The 20,796-nt window shown below is 39.5% G+C and overlaps 1 protein-coding gene across 1 annotated transcript in view; it reads left to right on the top strand.

Annotated features, from left to right (window-relative positions):
- LOC126428458 (phosphoserine aminotransferase) overlaps nucleotides 1-20,796 on the top strand; it is a 111,823-nt gene that overhangs the window by 83,482 nt on the left and 7,545 nt on the right. Inside the window, exons 6-9 of the mRNA XM_050090392.1 lie at nucleotides 852-946; nucleotides 1,150-1,319; nucleotides 12,622-12,774; nucleotides 13,377-13,484. Coding sequence (XP_049946349.1) covers nucleotides 852-946; nucleotides 1,150-1,319; nucleotides 12,622-12,774; nucleotides 13,377-13,484 — 526 coding nt within the window. The remainder of the gene's footprint in view (nucleotides 1-851; nucleotides 947-1,149; nucleotides 1,320-12,621; nucleotides 12,775-13,376; nucleotides 13,485-20,796) is intronic.

The following is a 20,796-nucleotide window of genomic DNA, read 5'->3' as shown; positions in this document are numbered from 1 at the left end:
CCCTCCTGCATCCAACGGTCACATATCCGCATTACAGTTGTTTGGTTTCGTCCAACACGACTAGCGATTTCTCTGTATGATAATCCACAATCTCGGTAAGCCACTATCCTTCCTCTGTCGAACTCGGATACTTGATCAAACGATGTTCGCTGTTGTCTACGAGGCATAACTGATCGTCTTGTGGAACAACCACAAGGTAAACACACGTGCCGAACATACACTCGTCGAAATCGCCAAGCCTTAAATGGCGCTATGAGGTGGCGCCACAGGCGCGCGTGATGTGCGTCTGCGCTGATATTCTAATCAGTTGCATATCTCATCGCTGCAAACCCATGGTGTAAATTTCACTTGATTCGGATGCTTCCTTCAGGGTGTTGCATTTACGGTGGCCAGCAGTGTATCAGCAACTCGAGCGGCCTTTCATTAATTAAATATGTGTATGTTTAGCCCAAATTCATTGAATGGAAACAAAACAGAATGGCAAAACATGAAACTGCGACATTGGACAGTGGAAATACCAATTAAAACTGTAGCAATATATTAGAATTTGTTAAGGGATTGTCATAGTGTTAACTCCAAGTCATTTAGATAGACCATAGAAATCCAAAATCTTGGTGGCTGGACAGAGATTTGAACCTGGATTACTCCAGATTTGAGTGCAATCTAAACCACAGCCCCATCTTGCTCAGTCATTGTGCTTCATTCCCAATGATATATATTTTACTTGCAGTCTATTACAGCTACATTTCTGCCTAATTTTAGCTACTTTTGTTGGTCTTATCATTTTTTGTACAACCATAATTTTTTACAATAAACTTTACTACTTAACCATCTCTTTCCTTGGCTTTCAGGTGTCGAATTCAGGTACATTCCAGACACAAAAGGTGTCCCACTTGTCTGTGATATGTCTTCAAACTTCCTTTCAGAAGAATTTGATGTGTCTAAGGTAAAAAAATGATAAATGATTGTGAAATATGTTTTCATATGATGGTGTAACATGTCAAATGAATGCGTACGAATGGCAATGACTGACAGAAACATTATTATCCATGTAGGAAGTTTCTCATAGTGAGAATTAATTATGATCTTAATAACCACAGAATAAAAATTAAGTAATATTTTAAACTACTATTTTTGTGTTTGCAACAGTTTGGGGTGATATTTGCCTGCGCCCAGAAGAATGTTGGAACATCAGGAGTAACAGTGGTGATAATCCATGAAGATCTCATAGGAAAGGCACAGCCAATAGTGCCAACAATCCTGGACTTCAAAATCAATGCACAGGACAATTCAGTGCACAATACTCCCCCAATGTATCCGTAAGTTTATATTTATTGAATATAATAGAGGGAAACATTCCACGTGGGAAAAATATATATAAAAAACAAAGATGCTTTAACTTACCAAATGAGAAAGCGCTGGTATGTTGATAGACACAATAAAATAAAAAACACACAAACACACACACAAATATTCAAGCTTTCGCAATCCATGGTTGCTTCATCAGGAAAGAGGGAAGGAGAGGGAAAGACAAAAGGATGTGGTTTTTACGGGAGAGGGTAAGGAGTCATTCCAATCCCGGGAGCAGAAAGGACAGGTATACACTGGCACACACACACACACACACACACACACACACACACACACACACACACACACACACACACACACACACACACACACACATCCATCTGCACATATACAGACACAGACAGACATATGTAAATGCAAAGAGGTTGGGCAGAGATGTCAGTTGAGGCGAAAGTGTAGAGGCAAAGATGTTGTTGAATGACAGGTGAGGTACGATGGGTGGCAACTTGAAATTAGCGGAGGTTGAAGCCCGTTGGGTAACGGGAAGAGAGAATATATTGAAGGGCAAATTCCCATCTCCGGAGTTCAGATAGGTTGGTGTCAGTGGGAAGTATCCAGATAACCCGGACGGTGTAACACTGTGCCAAGATGTGCTGGCCGTGCACCAAGGCATGTTTAGCCACAGGGTGATCCTCATTACCAACAAACACTGTCTGCCTGTGTCCGTTCATGTGAATGGACAGTTTGTTGCTGGTCATTCCCACATAGAAGGCTTCACAGTGTAGGCATGTCAGTTTCTTGGCACAGTGTTACACCATCTGGGTTATCTGGATGCTTCCCACAGACACCAACCTATCAGAACTCTGGAGATGGGAACTTGCCCTTCAATATATTCTCTCTTCCCGTTACCCACCAGGCCTCAACCTCCGCTAATTTCAAGTTGCTGCCTCTCATACCTCACCTGTCATTCAACAACATCTTTGCCTCTGTACTTCCGCCTCAACTGACATCGCAACCTCTTTACATATGTCTGCCTGTGTCTGTATATGTGCAGATGGATGTGTGTGTGTGTGTGTGTGTGTGTGTGTGTGTGTGTGTGTGCGCGCGCGCGAGTGTATACTTGTCCTTTTTTTCCCCCTAAGGTAAGTCTCTCCGCTCTCGGGATTGGAATGACTCCTTACCCTCTTCCTTAAAACCCACATCATTTCGTCTTTCCCTCTCCTTCCCTCTTTCCTGATGAAGCAACCATGGATTGCGAAATCTTGAATATTTGTGTGTGTGTTTGTGTGTTATTTATTTTCTTGTGTCTGTCAACATACCAGTGCTTTCTCGTTTGGTAAATTAAAGCATCTTTATTTTTTATATATAAGTTTATATTTATTGATATATCATGCTTCTGGGCATGGGAGCATTTATTGTTTGAGTTTTAAATAAGTATTAATTCAAGTAGCATTCCAGCTTATGTATAACTGTTAAAAAACACAGATATAAAGCTTGTTGACAGGACAGAAATTTGCTGTTATGATACCAGAGTTAAAGCAGATTTGGTTACAATAAAGCACAGGCTGGCAGTATGGGAAACTCATAAAATAAATACAAGGGGTGTTCAGTTTCCTGAAAGTAGCATGGTTTTATTCAGGGTTCCAGCACGCCATAATATTCCCCACTCTTTTGGTTACAAAATCGTATTTTACAGCATAATCTCTGTGTAATTTGATGGCTTGACACTACGTTACTAGGAGGGCCTGCATACCCGTACATGCCAATCTACTGGTCAGTGTCAGAGCTGACATCTTGCTACATCAGTAACCTCCTCAGCAGACTTTCAATGGGGGTGCTTTCCTGATGTTTTGAAGTATTCCAAAGTCAGACCTCTGTTCAAGAAAGGATCAAAGGATGATGTGGGAAACTATAGGCCTATTTCTATTCTTCCAGTCCTGTCAAAAGTGGTAGAGAAAGTAGCTGCAACCAGATCAGAAACTTCATTGTAAAATATATTAGTATAAGTAACCAATTTGGATTTCAGCAAGGAAAAAATACTGTGGATGCAGTGAATAAATTTATTGAAAAGATGGGCAAATCATTGGATTAGATGAGTAAAGTTGCAGGTATCTCCTGTGATCTCACAAAAGCATTTGACTCTGTGAACCATGACTTGCTTATCTACAAGTTAGAGAAATTGGCTAACATCATACGTACAAAACACAAAATAAAGGGTATCCATCACATCAGATGCAGTGAATTATTATTCTAAATGGAGTATAGTATCACAAAGTGTGCCTCAAAGCTCCATTTTGGGGCCAATCCTGTTCCTATTCTATGTAAATGACTTATCTATAAATATAAATTCCCTGTCAGTTCTGTTTGCAGATGATACTTCCGGTTTTAATTGAAGATGATGATTCAGAAAAAATTCTGAGCTCCATCGTAAGCACACTGGATACCTTAGAAAACTGGTTCCAGTTAAATGGGTTGAAACTGAACACTACAAAAATCCATATGGTACATTTCAAAACCAAACATTCAAAATGTGTGGAACTTAAAATACAACATAACAAATGGAGACCTACAATGAGGCCCCTTTCAAACTCTGTTTGGTTGTGGTAATGCTGTCTCTTATGGACAAGAGACATCTGTTTGCTCTTCAGAGTGATCATTGAATGTCTAATGCTGTTCAAGTCACTTGTATCCCCCACCAGGCCTGGTAACAACTGTACATATGAATAACACTAATGAGCCGGCCGGTGTGGCCGAGCAGTTCTACGCACTACAGTCTGGAACCACGCGACCGCTACGGTCGCAGGTTCAAATCCTGCCTCGGGCATGGATGTGTGTGATGTCCTTAAGTTAGTTACGTTTAAGTAGTTCTAAGTTCTGGGGGACTGATGACCTCAGATGTTAAGTCCCATAGTGCTCAGAGCCATTTGAACCAATAACACTAATGAATTTTGGTAGCTGTTCCACCTGCCACACAGAATTGAAATAAAAAAAGGATGTGTTAGATGACAACCAGTTTGGCTTGAGGAAACCTAAAGGCAACAGAGGGGCAATTCTGATGTTGCAGATGATAATGGAAGCAAGACGAAAGAAAAATGAAGACATGTTCACAGGATTTGTCAACCTGGAAAAAGCGTTCCACAGTGTGAAATGGTGCAAGATGTTTGACATTCTGAGAAAAATGGGAGCAAACTACAGGGAAATATGGGTAATATACAATATGTACAAGAGCCTAGAGGGAATAATAAGAGTGAATGACCGAGAACAAAGTGCTCGGTTTAAAAGGGTGTAAGACAGGGATGTAGTCTTTTGCTCCTACTTTTCAATCAGTAAATCGGAGAAGCAATGATGGAAATAAAAGAAAGCTTCAGGAGTGGGATTAAAATTCAAGGTGAAACAATATCAATGATATGATTGGCTGATGACATTGCTATCCTGAGTGAAAGTGAAGAAGAATTAGATGATCTGCTGAATGGAATGAACGGTCTAATAAGTACAGAATATGAATTTGGAGTAAATCAAAGAAAGACGAAAGTAATGAGAAGTAGTAGAAATGACAACAGTGAGAAACTTAACATCACCATTGATGGTCATGAAGTAGATGGAGTTAAGGAACTGTACTACCGGCAAGGAGGACATCAAAGGCAGACTAGCACTAGCAGAAAGGGCATTTCTGGCCAAGAGAAGTCTACTAGTATCAAACATAGGCCTTAATTTCAGGAAGAAATTTGTGAGAATGTACGTTTGGCGCACAGTGTTGTATGGTAGTGAAACATGGACTGCAGGAAAACTGGAACAGTAGAGAATCAAAGCATTGTGATGTGGTGCTACAGAAAACAGTTTTACCATTTCCACAACATGCTGGCAAGCACTAAATCTTCTTTGAACAATTATTAAATCTTTGTTGTTGTCATATTCAAGAGCTGCCAACACCATGACTCCAGAAATTGGAGAGGTGCAGATCTCAAAAACTGCTACTCGCTGTCATCTTTCACGAAGTCCGCATCGAACTGACAACCACGGACGTTAGTGAGGACCATTGCTGAACACCACAGAATACCGCTCAGTGTCGCAGCTGTCTCTGGTTCTATGCCACACGAGTGTCTGTTGGCTGTTGTACAGTGTCAGCCATAAACAACACACGGCAACGTGAGATCCCAACCCAGCTCCAGTGATCCATTCCGTAAGGTTTGTGGTGACACTACATCTACACTGTACTCCACAAACTATCTACTGCTGTGTGGCAGATGATACTTCTGATTCCCCCTTCCCTGTTCTATTCACAAATGTCACACGTAAAGGATGATTGTTGGTAAGCCACTGTATTAGCTCATTATCTTTAATTTCTTGAATTTTCTTGTTCTGGTCATTTTGGGAAATGTATGTGGGTGGAAGTAATGTGTTGCCTCAAACTTCAATAGTAAACCTCTCCATGATGCATAACTTCACTGTTGTAGTGTCTGCCACTGGTATTTGTTGGACATCTCTGTAACACTCTCACGCTGACAAAACGATCCCATAACCAAATGTGCCACTCTTCATTGGATCTTCTCTATCTTTTCTATCAGTCTTACCTGGTAATGATCTGAGATTGATGACAAATTTTCAGGACCTGGTTGTGCAAGCACATCGTTAGCCATTTTGTTTGTGCCTGAGTTGCATACCCTTAAGATTCTACCTATGAATCTCAGGCTGGCATCTGCCTTTCCTACTATTTGTTTTATGCATTCATTCCACTTAAGATTGTTCTGGATAGTTACTCCTAGATATTGTACAATTTCCAGCAATTTGTCATCAATAGTGTAGTTGTACAGTAAGTGATTCCTTTTCCTAAGTATGAGCAATATGTTACATTTATTTACTTTCAGGGTTGACTGCCACATTCTATACTATTCATCAGCCCTCTGCAGGTCATTCTGCGGATTAGTACCACCTTCTGGCATTGCTACTTTCATACACACAACCGCATCTGTGAACGGTCTTAAAGAGCAGCTGATGGTTTCTACTAGGTCATTTATACTGATCACCCACAACATTATGACCACAAACCTACTATCAATATAAACCCATCCAGGCAATAGCATCATCACCTGGGGATGAATGTCTGCTAGTGAGGCACATGCTCAGTGCATGTAGCATCAGTGAACATGTTGTCCATGTGTAGACTGGGGAAAGTACAGGATATATCCAAGTTTGGCAAAGGCTTGGCATGAGCATTTTGGAAACACCAACTCGCCAGATCTCAACCAGAAACTACCTTTACATCTGTCGATCTTGTTCCTTTCAGAGCAAATTGTTGAGTTCTATCTGCAGGCCAACCTTGAATCCAGTTGAAAATCTGTGTATGGATCTCACAGAGGAACAGAGTGAGCTGAGTTTTGGAAGATCTCTATTTGAAGAATCCTTGTTGAATTTTACAGGGGAGATTTTTGTCCTCTAAAAAGTCATAATTCTTGAGCATAAGACATGTTCCATAATGCTGCAACAGATCACCATCAATGATATAGGCCTATAATTATGTGCACCTGTCCTATGGACGTTCTTAAAAATGGGAATGACCTGTGCTTTTTTCTATTTGCTAGGTACCCTTCATTGCTCCAGCGATCTCTGCCTGTAACCGCTGCCCAGATTTCAGCTGCTTCATCTGTTTATTTGTGTGAGCCAATTGAGCAATCCTATGATCTCCTCATGGTCTTGACCTTTTGAAGCAACCTCTGCCTTCTCTTCTTTCCACCCTGTATTCCTGAATCCATCTCATCACCACTGATTCTGCAGTAATTCCACTACAGCCAACTGTTTGTTCAGTCTGTCCAGATGACACTCCTAAATCCTTTGTACCAAGGATTCCAACTGTATCAAAGTCTGGAAGACAGACGTAAGCTGCAGGTGCACTTCCTCTGAACATATTGTGTAGCAGACACCCCCTGAACACTAACAAGAAGAAGGGACAGGACAGAGGACATATGGTAAGACATCAGAGAATAACTTCCTCGGTAGTAGAGAGAGCTGTAGAGGGTAAAAACTGTAGAGGAAGATGGAGAATGGAATACGTTCAGGAAATTAGCGAGGATGTAGGTTGTGATTGGTACTCTGAGATGAAGAGGTTGCCATAAGAGAAGAATTTGTGACCGGTCACCTCAAACAAGTCAGAAGACTAATAAGTTGTAAAGGGAATGAGACAGGTCATCTGGTCCTCAGGTTGAGTGTGACAAATCTGTTTTAAGATCAAGTGGAGACAAAGGTGAAGGAATTGGCATCACAGACATCAATAAATCAGTAGGGGACAATGAATGGTCAACAAAAAATAATGCTTCTGGTAAGAGACAGGGATTCCTAGACACAGTTACGATGTGAAAGTGAGGCAAGGCTCAAGATGAAAGCAAGAATTGACAGGTAAAATTTGCATTAGTGTGCATGAACAGTACAAGAAAAAGAATAGTCAGGAAGGCAGTTTATTGTACGATGTGTGATCGAAAACCAACAGGTTTATTTTAATTTCACAGACTTTATACATCCGATTTTCATAATCTTTTATCTTGTTGGTATACATGTTCATGGTGTACATTTGCATTTTCAATCGTTTTGTTGTATTTTCAGCTGTTTTCAATATTTTGTTTATTGTTGAAAGTTGAAAAGATTATATGTGTTTTTGAGTGCTTGGCAAATATTTACTTTGAAAGGAGGTGGATCAAAGAATCTACTTTAAATTTTGCTTAAAAAATGGAATAAAGTGCAGCACTGTATTTGAAATGTTGACTGTGGCTTTTGGTGAATCTACTATGAGTAAGACAAGAATTTATGAGTGGTTTAAATGTTTCAAAGAGGGTTGAGAAGATATTGAAGATGATGACCACCCTGCACACCCTAGCACATCATTTACTGATGACAATATGGAAGAAGTAAAGAAACTGGTTCTGAAAAATCACCATCAGACAGTCCACCCCCGGTAGCTGAGTGGTCAGTGCGACGGACTGTTGTACCAATGGGCCCAGGTTCAGTTTCCGGCTGGGTCAGAGATTTTCTCTGCTCAGAGACTAGCTGTTGTGTTGTCCCTATCATCATCATCATCTCATCCACATTGACGCACAAGTCGCTGCAGTGGTGTCAACTCAAAAGACTTGCACCAGGCAACCGGTCTACCCGATGGGAGACCCTAGTCACATGGCATTTATTTACCATCAGACAGCTTGCTGATGATGTTGGATATTCTTTGGCTCATGCTGAGCATTTTTTTCAAATGTTTTGGGCAGGAAACATGTAGCAGCAAAATTTGTTCCAAAATTGTTGAATTTCAACTAACAACTATGTTACACAGACATCGCTTAGGAATTTCTGAATGAAGTCGACAATGATCTAGAATATCTAAAGAAGTTTATAACAGGTGACAAAAAGTGGATGCATGGATTTGACGTTGAAACCGAGACTTAATTGTCCCAATGAAAACTACCTGAAGACCCCAAGTCTGAGCAAAATTTCCAAGTTTAATCACATGTGACGGTACTTCTTGCTTCTTTCTTTGATCATAATGGGATATTGCATCATGAGTTCCTGTATTATAGTTGTACAGTCAATAAGGACTACTACCTGGAAGTTTTGCACAATTTGCATGAAGCAATCTGAAGAAAACAACCAGAATTGTGTCAAACAACTCAAGGAAACTGCATCATGATAATGCTCCTGCTCAAACCACAATGCTTGTTCCCTTTTTTTATTATTATTATTTTTTGCAAAAAACAAAACTGTTGTGTTGTCTCAGTCACCATATTTGCCGCACGTGGCTCCCTCTGACTTCTTTGTATTTTTGAGGCTGAAGAGGACCAAGAAAGGGTGTTGCTTTGCCACCATTGATTAGATAAAAGCAGAATTGCTGAAGAAGCTGAACACCACACAAAAAGGGAGTTTCAGAAATGCTTCCAAGATTGGAAAAAGCTGTGGAACAAGTGTATTATATTTGAGGGGGATAACACTGAAGGGGACAAAGTTGTTGATGATGAATAAATAATTATTCCTTAAGAAAGCAAAAATTTCCATTACTTTTTGATCATACATCATATGAGGCACTGAGAACCACAAAGGGCAAAGCACAGATGCAAATTTTTGAGAAAAATAGATGTTTGTGGAAATCAAATTTGCAGGCAAACAACCATTGTCATAGGTTTGACTTGCTTTTAACCAGATCTTAACTGACAATAAACTACTCCATTTTTGAAATGAAAGTTTAATTAATATATAGAGTACTAATAATAACAATAATAATTATTATTATTATTAATGTTTATTCACAAAATTTTCATGCATAGACTAATGACAGTAGTGTTAATTTTGATAGTTGTAACATTTGTAATCAATGTGAAATTAAGAACAGAAGATAAAGAATAGATACTAAATGTATTACATACTCACAATTATACCAGAGAAGGAAAGCTGCTACTCACCATATAGTGGAGATGCTGAGTCACGATAGGCACAATAAAAAGATTCACACAATTAAAGCTTTCAGCCATTAGGGCCTTTGTCAGCAGTAGACACACACACACACACACACACACACACACACACACACACACACACACACAAACGCAACTTGCACACACGTCTGCAGTCTCAGAGAGCTGAGAGCACACTGCGAACAGTAGCACCAGTGCATGATCATTCACTGGCGCTGCTGTTTGCAGTGTGGTCTCAGCTATCTGAGACTGCAGACGTGTGTGCAAGTTGCGTTTATGTGTGTGTGTGTGTGTGTGTGTGTCTACTGCTGACAAAGGCCTTACTGGCCATTATTGTGCCTATCGCGACTCAGCATCTCCGCTATATGGTGAGTAGCAAGTTTCCTTCTCTGGAACTGTTACATTCCATCTTGGATTTTCCATTGTTTGATACTCACATTTATGACCTGTTCCTGAATTTCATGGCCTTATTACCATCACTTTCATTAAACACATTTTGTGCCTTGAGGTTCAGATAAAAGTGCCAATCTATCCTCATGTATGCAGTACTACTACTTTGTACTCAATGTAGCACTACATTATTATGGCAAACCTAGATAACAAACAATGGAAAATCCGGGATGGAATGTTACAGAATAATGAAAAGTATAGTTGCTACTCACCATATAGCAGAGACGCTGAGTTGCAGAAAGGCACAACAAAAAGATTGTTGGGAAGTTAGCTTTTGGTCAACAAGGCCTTTGTCAAAAATAGACAAAAAACACACACACAAAACTCGACAAAGGCCTTGTTGGCCACAAGCTAACTTTCCGAGAATCTTTTTGTTGTGCCTTTCTGTGACTCAGTATCTCTGCTATATGGTGAGTAGCAACTACCTTTTCATTATATTGTTACAGCCCTAGATAACAATTGAGCATCATAGAGAAACAAAATTATACGTTGTGCTTATATGGAAGTGAATATTATAGAAATTGGTGAGACAGCTTTTCGTGAATTTTCATATATGCAATGTGGACTAACAACACAGGTAAAGCTGGTTTGCCTTAAGATCAAAAGATTTCAGGAGATGCATATGTACTAGAATTTCAAAATTTATGGTGGTATGCTTTAGGCCCTTATGGTTCGCAGTGCTTCATATAAAATGGAAAAACATATAGAAGTGTGGGCAAGTACTTACACTGGGTGTTTCAAAAAGAATGTATGTATTTCGAATGCATATATTTATTAAACTTTAAGATATATGAATATGAAACTTTACACACATATTTATGAACCTCTTAAGTTCAGATTACAGATGTTCAATACGTCCTCCGTCAGCGACATGAACAATATCACATCGATATTCAAATTCCTCCCATACTCGGGCAAACATGTCCTTTGTCACTGAAGTTATGGCAGTACGGATCTGGTTCTTCAACTCTTTCAGGTTCTGTGAGAGTGGTGGTATGTAAACATTGTCTTTAACAAAACCCCACAGGAAGAAGCCAGAGGGCATCAAATCCAATGACCATGGAGCCCAGCTGAGACATGCTAAGTCGCCAGTTCCTTGACGACCAATCCAACTGTTTGGGTAAAGTTTCATTCAGATATTCACACACTTGGTCTCCAGTGAGGGAGTGCCCCGTCTTGTTGAAAAATAAGGTTGTCTTTGTGCAGCCTCGGAAACAACCAGTTTTGTAACATAGCAAGATACAGCTGACTGAAGAAAGGACTGTAAATAGATGATCATGATATCGCACTAAACACATTGACTTTGGGTGAATCTCGTACATGTTCAGTGGCTGCGTGTGGGTTCTGTAAGCCCCAAATTCAAACATTGTGTTTGTTTACCTGACCACTAACATGGAAAGTTGCTTCATAACCAAATGCGATGGGTTGTGTGAAAGTGTTATCATTGTAAATAGCATCAAGAATCTCATTACAAAATGCCACACGTTTGTGTTTGTCTTCAGGGCACAGAGCTGGTAACAGCTGTAACTAGTATGGCTTCGTAACCAACCAATGCCTCAAAACACACCAAATTGTTTTGTAGGCAGTTGTAACTCCGAACTGGCATGACAAGTTGATTTTGAAGGACCTTGTTGGAAAGCAGTTTGAATTTGTGGAACATTTTCTTCAGGAACACGAGAGCAGCCAGGACTCTTTCCTTTACAAACACATCCTGTTCCTAGAAACTTTCAATACCATCTGTGAATGCTCCACCCATTCGGAGGATCAATTTGTTACCTCCACCTGAAACGTCTTTGCACCATAATCACGGAATTGCACTTTGCAAACTCAAGAACACAAAATGATTTCTGCTCTGGAGTAGCCATTTTAAACATATGATGGTTACCAAGCAATACAGAAGACAACTGACATCTAGCGGCTACTAATGTAAACTAGACTGTGTATTCGTTTCTCCAATAGCCGAGCCAACGTGCAGTGATTGATAGTTTGGACAAAATAATACTTTGTAATATGTATATTCTTTTTGAAACACCCTGTATTTAAGAAGCACAATTCTAGTTTTGCCAATAGAAACATTTACAGCAGAAAAAGTACTGGTAACTTTCTGAACTATACATTCTTTAGAACAACAGGCGGATTGCTGTCAACCTGCAATTGGAGTAACTGCCCCCAGTTTCCAACCTCCTCCTCCTCCTCCTCCCCCTCCCCCCCCCCCAGCCCAAAAGAAAATTCTAAAAGCTAGGAGTAAAATCATCTTCTTTTAAGTGTTTCCGCCAACAGTAGTGGGCACTGAGTATTGTGAGTGCTTATCATTCCTGATATAATTTTATTTTCTGACTAGTATTTTGACTAATAGTATTTACAGAAACAAGCAAAGAAACAATACATGTATAGGTAAATTTCAATTATGTTACAGAATTTACATTATGGGACTCTACCTACAGTGGATTAAGAAGCAAGGAGGGGCAGCAGCAATGGGTCAGCAAGCCCAGCAGAAGAGTCGCCGTGTCTACGAGGTCGTCAACAGCTCTGCTGGCTTCTACAGCTTGCCCGTTGCTGAACACTGCAGGTAAGTCTGGCAGTCTGTTCATTCATTCATTGCATTCTGTAAATTCCATCATGAAGGAGAGTCCTCATGGATGAGGAACAAGTCCAGTTATGGATTAAATACTAATATCTTTGATTGCCATACAGCTACAAGGAGATTCAATATAAGCTGCCACTCTTTTTCTAACAACTTTATTTCAGAAGTTTACACTTTCAAACATTCGTTACCTTTGATATATCCTCCATCAAGTGTCATTTTATTGATGTTATTGTTAAAAGCATTTGCATCTGTAGCGTATTATAAGTGAGAGTGGTGGAAAGTTATATTTGAGAGGGCGGAATGGGAGGCAGTAACAGACTGCTGAACTCAGATCCATCTCCTACATTCTATGCAGTTTATTGTCTTTCATCTCTGAAGATAATCCTCCACAGGCAGAGATGAGACATTAGATAACAATTTTACCTATCAATTTACAGTGTCTCAGCGCGAAAGTTTTAAAAGAAGCATCTTGATATTGAACTGACAATAGGCTAACATCCTGAAACTTCTTCATATAGAAATAATCTTTGAAAATCATAGAAAAGATATTGTTGGTGTAATTATTCCAAATTTTCTGTTTACAGAAGCCGCATGAATGTGCCATTCAGAATAGCTGGTGGCGATGCAGCTTTGGAGAAGAAATTCCTGGAAGGTGCTGAGGAGAGAGGCATGCAACAACTGAAGGGCCACAGGTGAAGAGTCTAGTATCATAGTAGTTTTAGCACAATGATGCATTATCTATTCTTCCACTTCTGGTCTTTACTCAGTAGATTTTAAGCTTGTTCTGTGTTCACTAATTATCTTTCCATGTTTTCTACTGGTCTGCATATAAATTAAAACTTATTTGGAGCCTGAGTAATGTCCATTCTCAATTTTTTCCGATGCAAACTTAATTATTCTCTTGCCACACTGTTGTATTTTGTATGTGGTCTGCTGTGTAGTAGTTTGTAATCCTTCTGTTTAAAGCAGCTGTTATTGCAATTATTTGTACATTAATTCTTTTTAAGAACTGCTGGAGGAGGCACAGTTTTACGGCATTTTACTTGTTATGTTGTTGTTGTGGCCTTCAGTCTGAAGACTGGTTTGATGCAACTCTCCATGCCACACTATTCTGTCCAAGGCTCTTTATCTCTGAATAACTGCTGCAGCCTACATCCTTCTCTTACATGAAATGTATTTGTGATTGCAAATAAGGACAACCATCAGCTGTAGAATGGAATGACGATAATGAAAAATTGTGCTGGACCGGCACTCAAACCCAGATTTCTCACTTATAGTGAGTGGTTGCCTTTGGCTATCTGTGCAAGCCTTACGACCAGAAGCAAATGTCCATGTGTTGTCGACCGTGGATCTATGACCTGTACTTGTGTATCCATTACTTATATTCCCATACAGGTAAGACGGTTGCCGAGTATCGGCAGAACATCCTTCTCAGTCTGCTTACTGTATTCATCTCATGGTCTCCTGCTGGTATGTTTACCTCCACGCTACTCTCCAGTACTAAACTGGTGATTCCTTGATGTCTCAGAATATGTTCTATTAGCTGATACCTTCTTTTAGTCAAGAGGTGATTCCCCCCCCCCCCCCCCCCCCCAAGTTCCATTCAGCACCTCCTCATTGGTTACATGCCCTATCCCTCTGATCTTCAGCATTCTTCTGTAGCACCACATTTCAAAAGCTTCTATTCTCTTTGTGTCTGAACTGTTTATCATCAACATTTCACTTCCATCCTAGGCTACACTCTATACAAATACCTTCAGAAAAGACTTCCTGACACTTAAATGTACATTCAAGATTAACAAATTTTTCTACTTCAGAAATGCTTTCTTTTCTGTTGCAAGTCCACATTTTATATTCTCCCTACTTCAGCCATCATCAGCCATTTTACTGCCCAAATAGCAAAACTCATCTACCGCTTTTAGTGTCTCAATTCCTAATCTGATTCCTTCAACAGCAACTGATTTAATTCGACTAAGATTCCATTATCCTCTTTTTGCTTTTGTTGATGTTCATCTTGTAAACTCTTTTCAAGACACTGTCCATCCCATTCAATTGCACTACCAAGTCCTTTGCTGACTCTGATAGAATCACAATGTCATTGTTAAACCTAGTTTCTTTTATTTCTTATTCCTGAACTGTAATTCCTCCTCCAAATTTTTCTTTGGTTGTCTTTACTGATTGCTCAATGAATACACTGAATAACATCAGGGATAGGCTACATCCCTGTCTCAATCCCTTCTTAACCACCGCTTCCCTTTCATGACCCTCAACCCTTACAGCTACTGCATGGGTTCTGTACAAGTTGTATATAACCTTTTGCCCCCTCTATTTTACCCCTGCTACCTTCAGAATTTCAGAGAGAGTATTCCAGTGGACATTGTCAAAAGCTTTATCCAAATCTACAAAAGCTATAAATGTAATTTGTCTTTCTTCAAACTATCTTCCGAGATAAGTCATAGGTTCAGTATTGCCTTGCGTGTTCCTACATTTCCCCAAAACCCAACTGATCTTTGCCGAGGTTGGATTCTACCAGTTTTTCCATTCATCTGTAAAAAATCTGTGTTAGTATTTTTGCAACCATGACTTATTTAACTGACGATTTGTAATATTCATCCCTGTCAGCATCTTCTTTCTTTGGAATGGGAGTTATTACATTCTTCTTTAAGTATGACGGTATTTCCCTCATCTCGCACTTCTTGCACACCAGGTGGAATAGTTTTGACAGGACTGGTGCTCCCAAGGATATCAGCAGCTATGACAGAATATCATCTACTCTGTGTTTCAACTTCTCACTGTATTCCTATGTCATCCTCTTCTCTCTCTATAATCGATACATATACAACTGGACTGATTTCAACCAGATTTGGTATATAAATACATAACTGTCAGGCAACAATTGATGTAAGAAACACTTACCTATCACAGTTCAGAAGATATGAAGTCATGAACAATGACATGCATGAAAAACTGCCAAATCATGCATGACATTTAAATGTATCACTTCTATGCTACTAACTGTTTCACAATAAATTTCACAGATGGTACCACATTTCTCCTAAATGCACTTACAAAGCTATCTCATGATACGTCATGTAAACACTGAGATGCGTGAAAGTGCTGCATTGCACATGACATTTAAATTTATTACTTCTTGCTATTAACTCTGTTCACAACATATTTCACAGGTAGTATCCACATATGTTGTTGACAGTCAATATTCACAGTGTTATGAATGGCTATGATGTGGGGCATGAGTGGGGTACAGTCAAATGGGGGGTGTCCCAGGGATCAGTGTTGGGGCCGGTCCTGTTCCTTATTTATATAAATGATAAGTCCTCTACTATTACGGGGAACCCTAAAATATTTCTGTTTGCTGATGACACTAGCTTGGTAGTCAAAGATGTTGTGTGCAAAACCCAACATTTTAATTTCACAGAATGGGCATATGATTAGTGAAACTGAACAGTTCAAATTTCTAGAGATAGTAAACTGTTGTGGAAAGCCCACATTCAGCATCTTGTTCAAAGACTTAATGCTGCCATTTTTACTATTCGAATGGTATCTGAAGTAAGTGATCGTTCGACATGAAAATTAGTCTACTTTGCTTATTTTCATTTGATTATGTCATATGGTATTATATTATGGATATTTTCGGCTCAGAAACAGACAGTTCGGGCAATAAGTGGTGTAAGTTTGTGAACCTCTTGTTGACCCCTATTCACTAGTCTGGGCATTTTGACATTGGCCTATGTATTCTTTACAGTCATTTCTTGTTAACAAAATCAGCTTATTCCCAAGAATAAGCAGTTTTCACTCAGTTAATATGCAGCAGAAATCAAACGTGCATTTGGCTCGGACTTCCTTAACTCTTGTGCAGAAAGGTGTGCAGTGTACCGCTGCATCCATTTTCAGTAAGCTACCACAAGAATTCAAAAACCTTACCAATAATCCACATGCTTTCAAATCGAAACTGAAGAGTCTCCTCATGGGCCACTCCTTCTATTTTGTTGAGAAGCTGATTTTATGTTGTATTGTTGATTGCTTTTACTTAAACTTATGACTTGACTTTTTTTGGGTTCATTAACATTTTAGTTTTATCTGTTATTACTTTTACATTGTAATTTCATGTACTGACATGTTCCATGAACTTGAAGATTTGCTCCTCAATTTGGTCCAAATAAACTACACACACATATCATTGCATGACAAATAGTTCAAGAGATATGACATCATAAATTGTGAGATACATGAAAAAATGCCTCATCATATGTAAAGTTTTAATACATTTGTATTTTTTACTAAAACACTTGTACAGTTGAGTCAACTTAAGGAAATACCCGACACCTGGCAGCACTTTTGTCAGCTTCCAATTGTGAAGTGCAAATGGCTGTAGGCGAAAATGAAAGTCATCTATAGAGCTATGAAGAGGCGTTACTATACACACATTTACAAAATCATATTGTAGTCACATGATGTAGCTGTACTTACATTTGTACAGTTGTTGTTGTTGTTGTGGTCTTCAGTCCTGAGACTGGTTTGATGCAGCTCTCCATGCTACTCTATCCTGTGCAAGCTTTTTCATCTCCCAGTACCTACTGCAACCTACATCCTTCTGAATCTGCTTAGTGTATTCATCCCTTGGTCTCCCTCTACGATTTTTACCCTCCACGCTGCCCTCCAATACTAAATTGGTGATCCCTTGATGCCTCAGAACATGCCCTACCAACCGATCCCTTCTTCTGGTCAAGTTGTGCCACAAACTTCTCTTCTCCCCAATCCTATTCAATACTTCCTCATTAGTTACGTGATCTACCCATCTAATCTTCAGCATTCTTCTGTAGCACCACATTTCGAAAGCTTCTATTCTCTTCTTGTCTAAACTATTTATCGTCCATGTTTCACTTCCATACATGGCTACACTCCATACGAATACTTTCAGAAATGACTTCCTGACACTTAAATCAATACTGGATGTTAACAAATTTCTCTTCTTCAGAAACGCTTTCCTTCCCATTGCCAGCCTACATTTTATATCCCCCCTACTTCGATCATCATCAGTTATTTTGCTCCCCAAATAGCAAAACTCCTTTACTACTTTAAGTGCCTCATTTCCTAATCTAATTCCCTCAGCATCACCCGACTTAATTAGACTACATTCCATTATCCTTGTTTTGCTTTTGTTGATGTTCATCTTATATCCTCCTTTCAAGACACTGTCCATTCCATTCAACTGCTCTTCCAAGTCCTTTGCTGTCTCTGACAGAATTACAATGTCATCGGCGAACCTCAAAGTTTTTATTTCTTCTCCATGAATTTTAATACCTACTCCGAATTTTTCTTTTGTTTCCTTTACTGCTTGCTCAATATACAGATTGAACAACATCGGGGAGAGGCTACAACCCTGTCTTACTCCCTTCCCAACCACTGCTTCCCTTTCATGTCCCTCGACTCTTATAACTGCCATCTGGTTTCTGTACAAATTGTAAATAGCCTTTCGCTCCCTGTATTTTACCCCTGCCACCTTTAGAATTTGAAAGAGAGTATTCCAGTCAACATTGTCAAAAGCTTTCTCTAAGTCTACAAATGCTAGAAATGTAGGTTTGCCTTTCCTTAATCTTTCTTCTAAGATAAGTCGTAAGGTCAGTATTGCCTCACGTGTTCCAGTGTTTCTACGAAATCCAAACTGATCTTCTCCGAGGTTGGCTTCTACTAGTTTTTCCATTCGTCTGTAAAGAATTCGTGTTAGTATTTTGCAGCTGTGACTTATTAAGCTAATAGTTCGGTAATTTTCACATCTGTCAACACCTGCTTTCTTTGGGATTGGAATTATTATATTCTTCTTGAAGTCTGAGGGTATTTCGCCTGTTTCATACATCTTGCTCACCAGATGGTAGAGTTTTGTCAGGACTGGCTCTCCCACGGCCGTCAGTAGTTCCAATGGAATATTGTCTACTCCGGGGGCCTTGTTTCGACTCAGGTCTTTCAGTGCTCTGTCAAACTCTTCACGCAGTATCGTATCTCCCATTTCATCTTCATCTACATCCTCTTCCATTTCCATAATATTGTCCTCAAGTACATCGCCCTTGTATAGACCCTCTATATACTCCTTCCACCTTTCTGCTTTCCCTTCTTTGCTTAGCACTGGGTTTCCATCTGAGCTCTTGATATTCATACAAGTCGTTCTCTTATCTCCAAAGGTCTCTTTAATTTTCCTGTAGGCGGTATCTATCTTACCCCTAGTGAGATAGGCCTCTACATCCTTACATGAATGTTTATTTGTATGAGTGGTTTTTAATTTGAAAGGTGTTTTCCTGAATACATTTTTCACACTTTACCACAAACACAGTATTTTTTGTATTTTTTTCCTAATAGAAATAGCTAGTGTTTCTATAAATTTATTTGCATATCTTCTTGCTTTGTCTATTATTAATCATGACTCACAATTTCCACAGTCAGCAAGTTCTTCATGTAGAGCTTTATTTCTTTTTAGAATAATGTTCCAAAATTCTCTACAGGCATGTTCTGCAAACCATAGCATATTGCATCATGCGTGACAGAGGATACTTTCTATTGTACCACTTATTAAGGTTTTTTCCTTTTCCATTCACACATGGAGCAATAGAAAAATGACAGGTTAAATAGCTGTGCACACTGGGTAATTAGTCTAATCTCATATTTGCGGTCTCTGCAGGAGGTACGTGTAGAGGGCCATAGTATATTCCTATATTCATCACAGGTAATGCTGTTTCTTTAAACATTTTAAGTATGGTAGTTGGTGTGTATTGCCAAGTAACTCCCAGTTCAGGTTGTTTGGAATTTCCATGACATTCTCCCATGTGCCAGACCAACTTGTCTAATTATGTATTTACAGTCTCTGTCAGAGTACATGTAGGGGGCCGTAGTATATTCCTATATTCGTCACAGGTAATGCTGTTTCTTTAAACGTTTTAAGTATGGGAGTTGGTGTGTATTGTCAAGTGACTGCCAGTTCAGGTTGTCTGGCATTTTTGTGACACTCTCCCACATGCCAAACCAACTTGTCACCATCTGTGTTTCCTTCCTTTGTATACATTCAGTATCCTTCATTGGCCTTTTTTTGTGGGTCTCACACATTTGAGCAATGTTCAATATCATGTTGTCCTCAGTGATTTTAGTTCCAAATGAATCTTCTCCCAAGAACACAATCAATTAAGTCTTACTTTTAGAGACATCAGTATCATATTGTTTACATCATCAGTTCAATGGTTGACAACTACCCTGTTCAGAAGAATTTGGGGAACATGTGAAACAATGTCTGGTACATTAACTATATTTTGATACAGGCGGTATGAACCATGGACCTTGCCGTTGGTGGGAAGGCTTGTGTGCCTCAACGATACAGATAGACGTACCGTAGGTGCAACCACAACGGAGGGGTATCTGTTGAGAGGCCAGACAAACGTGTGGTTCCTGAAGAGGGACAGCAGCCTTTTCAGTAGTTGCAGGGGCAACAGTCTGGATGATTGATTGATCTGGCCTTGTTACATTAACCAAAACGGCCTTGCTGTTGTTGTACTGCGAACGGCTGAAAGCAAGGGGAAACTACAGCCGTAATTTTTCCCGAGGGCATGCAGCTTTACTGTATGGTTAAATGATGATGGCGTCCTATTGGGTAAAATATTCTGGAGGTAAAATAGTCCCCATTCGGATCTCCAGGTGGGGACTACTCAAGAGGACGTTGTTACCAGGAGAGAGAAAACTGGCATTCTACGGATCGGAGCATGGAATGTCAGATTCCTTAATCGGGCAGGTAGGTTAGAAAATTTAAAGGGAAATGGATAGGTTAAAGTTAGATATAGTGGGAATTAGTGAAGTTCGGTGGCAGGAGGAACAAGACTTCTGGTCAGGTGAATACAGGGTTATAAATACAAAATCAAATATGGGTAATGCAGGAGTAGGTTTAATAATGAATAAAACAATATGAGTGCGAGTAAGCTACTACAAACAGCATAGTGAACGTATTAT

The sequence above is a fragment of the Schistocerca serialis genome, chromosome 12, assembly GCF_023864345.2.
Source record: "Schistocerca serialis cubense isolate TAMUIC-IGC-003099 chromosome 12, iqSchSeri2.2, whole genome shotgun sequence".
Classification (NCBI taxonomy): Eukaryota; Metazoa; Arthropoda; class Insecta; order Orthoptera; family Acrididae; genus Schistocerca; species Schistocerca serialis.
This window is presented reverse-complemented; position numbering and strand designations above follow the sequence as displayed.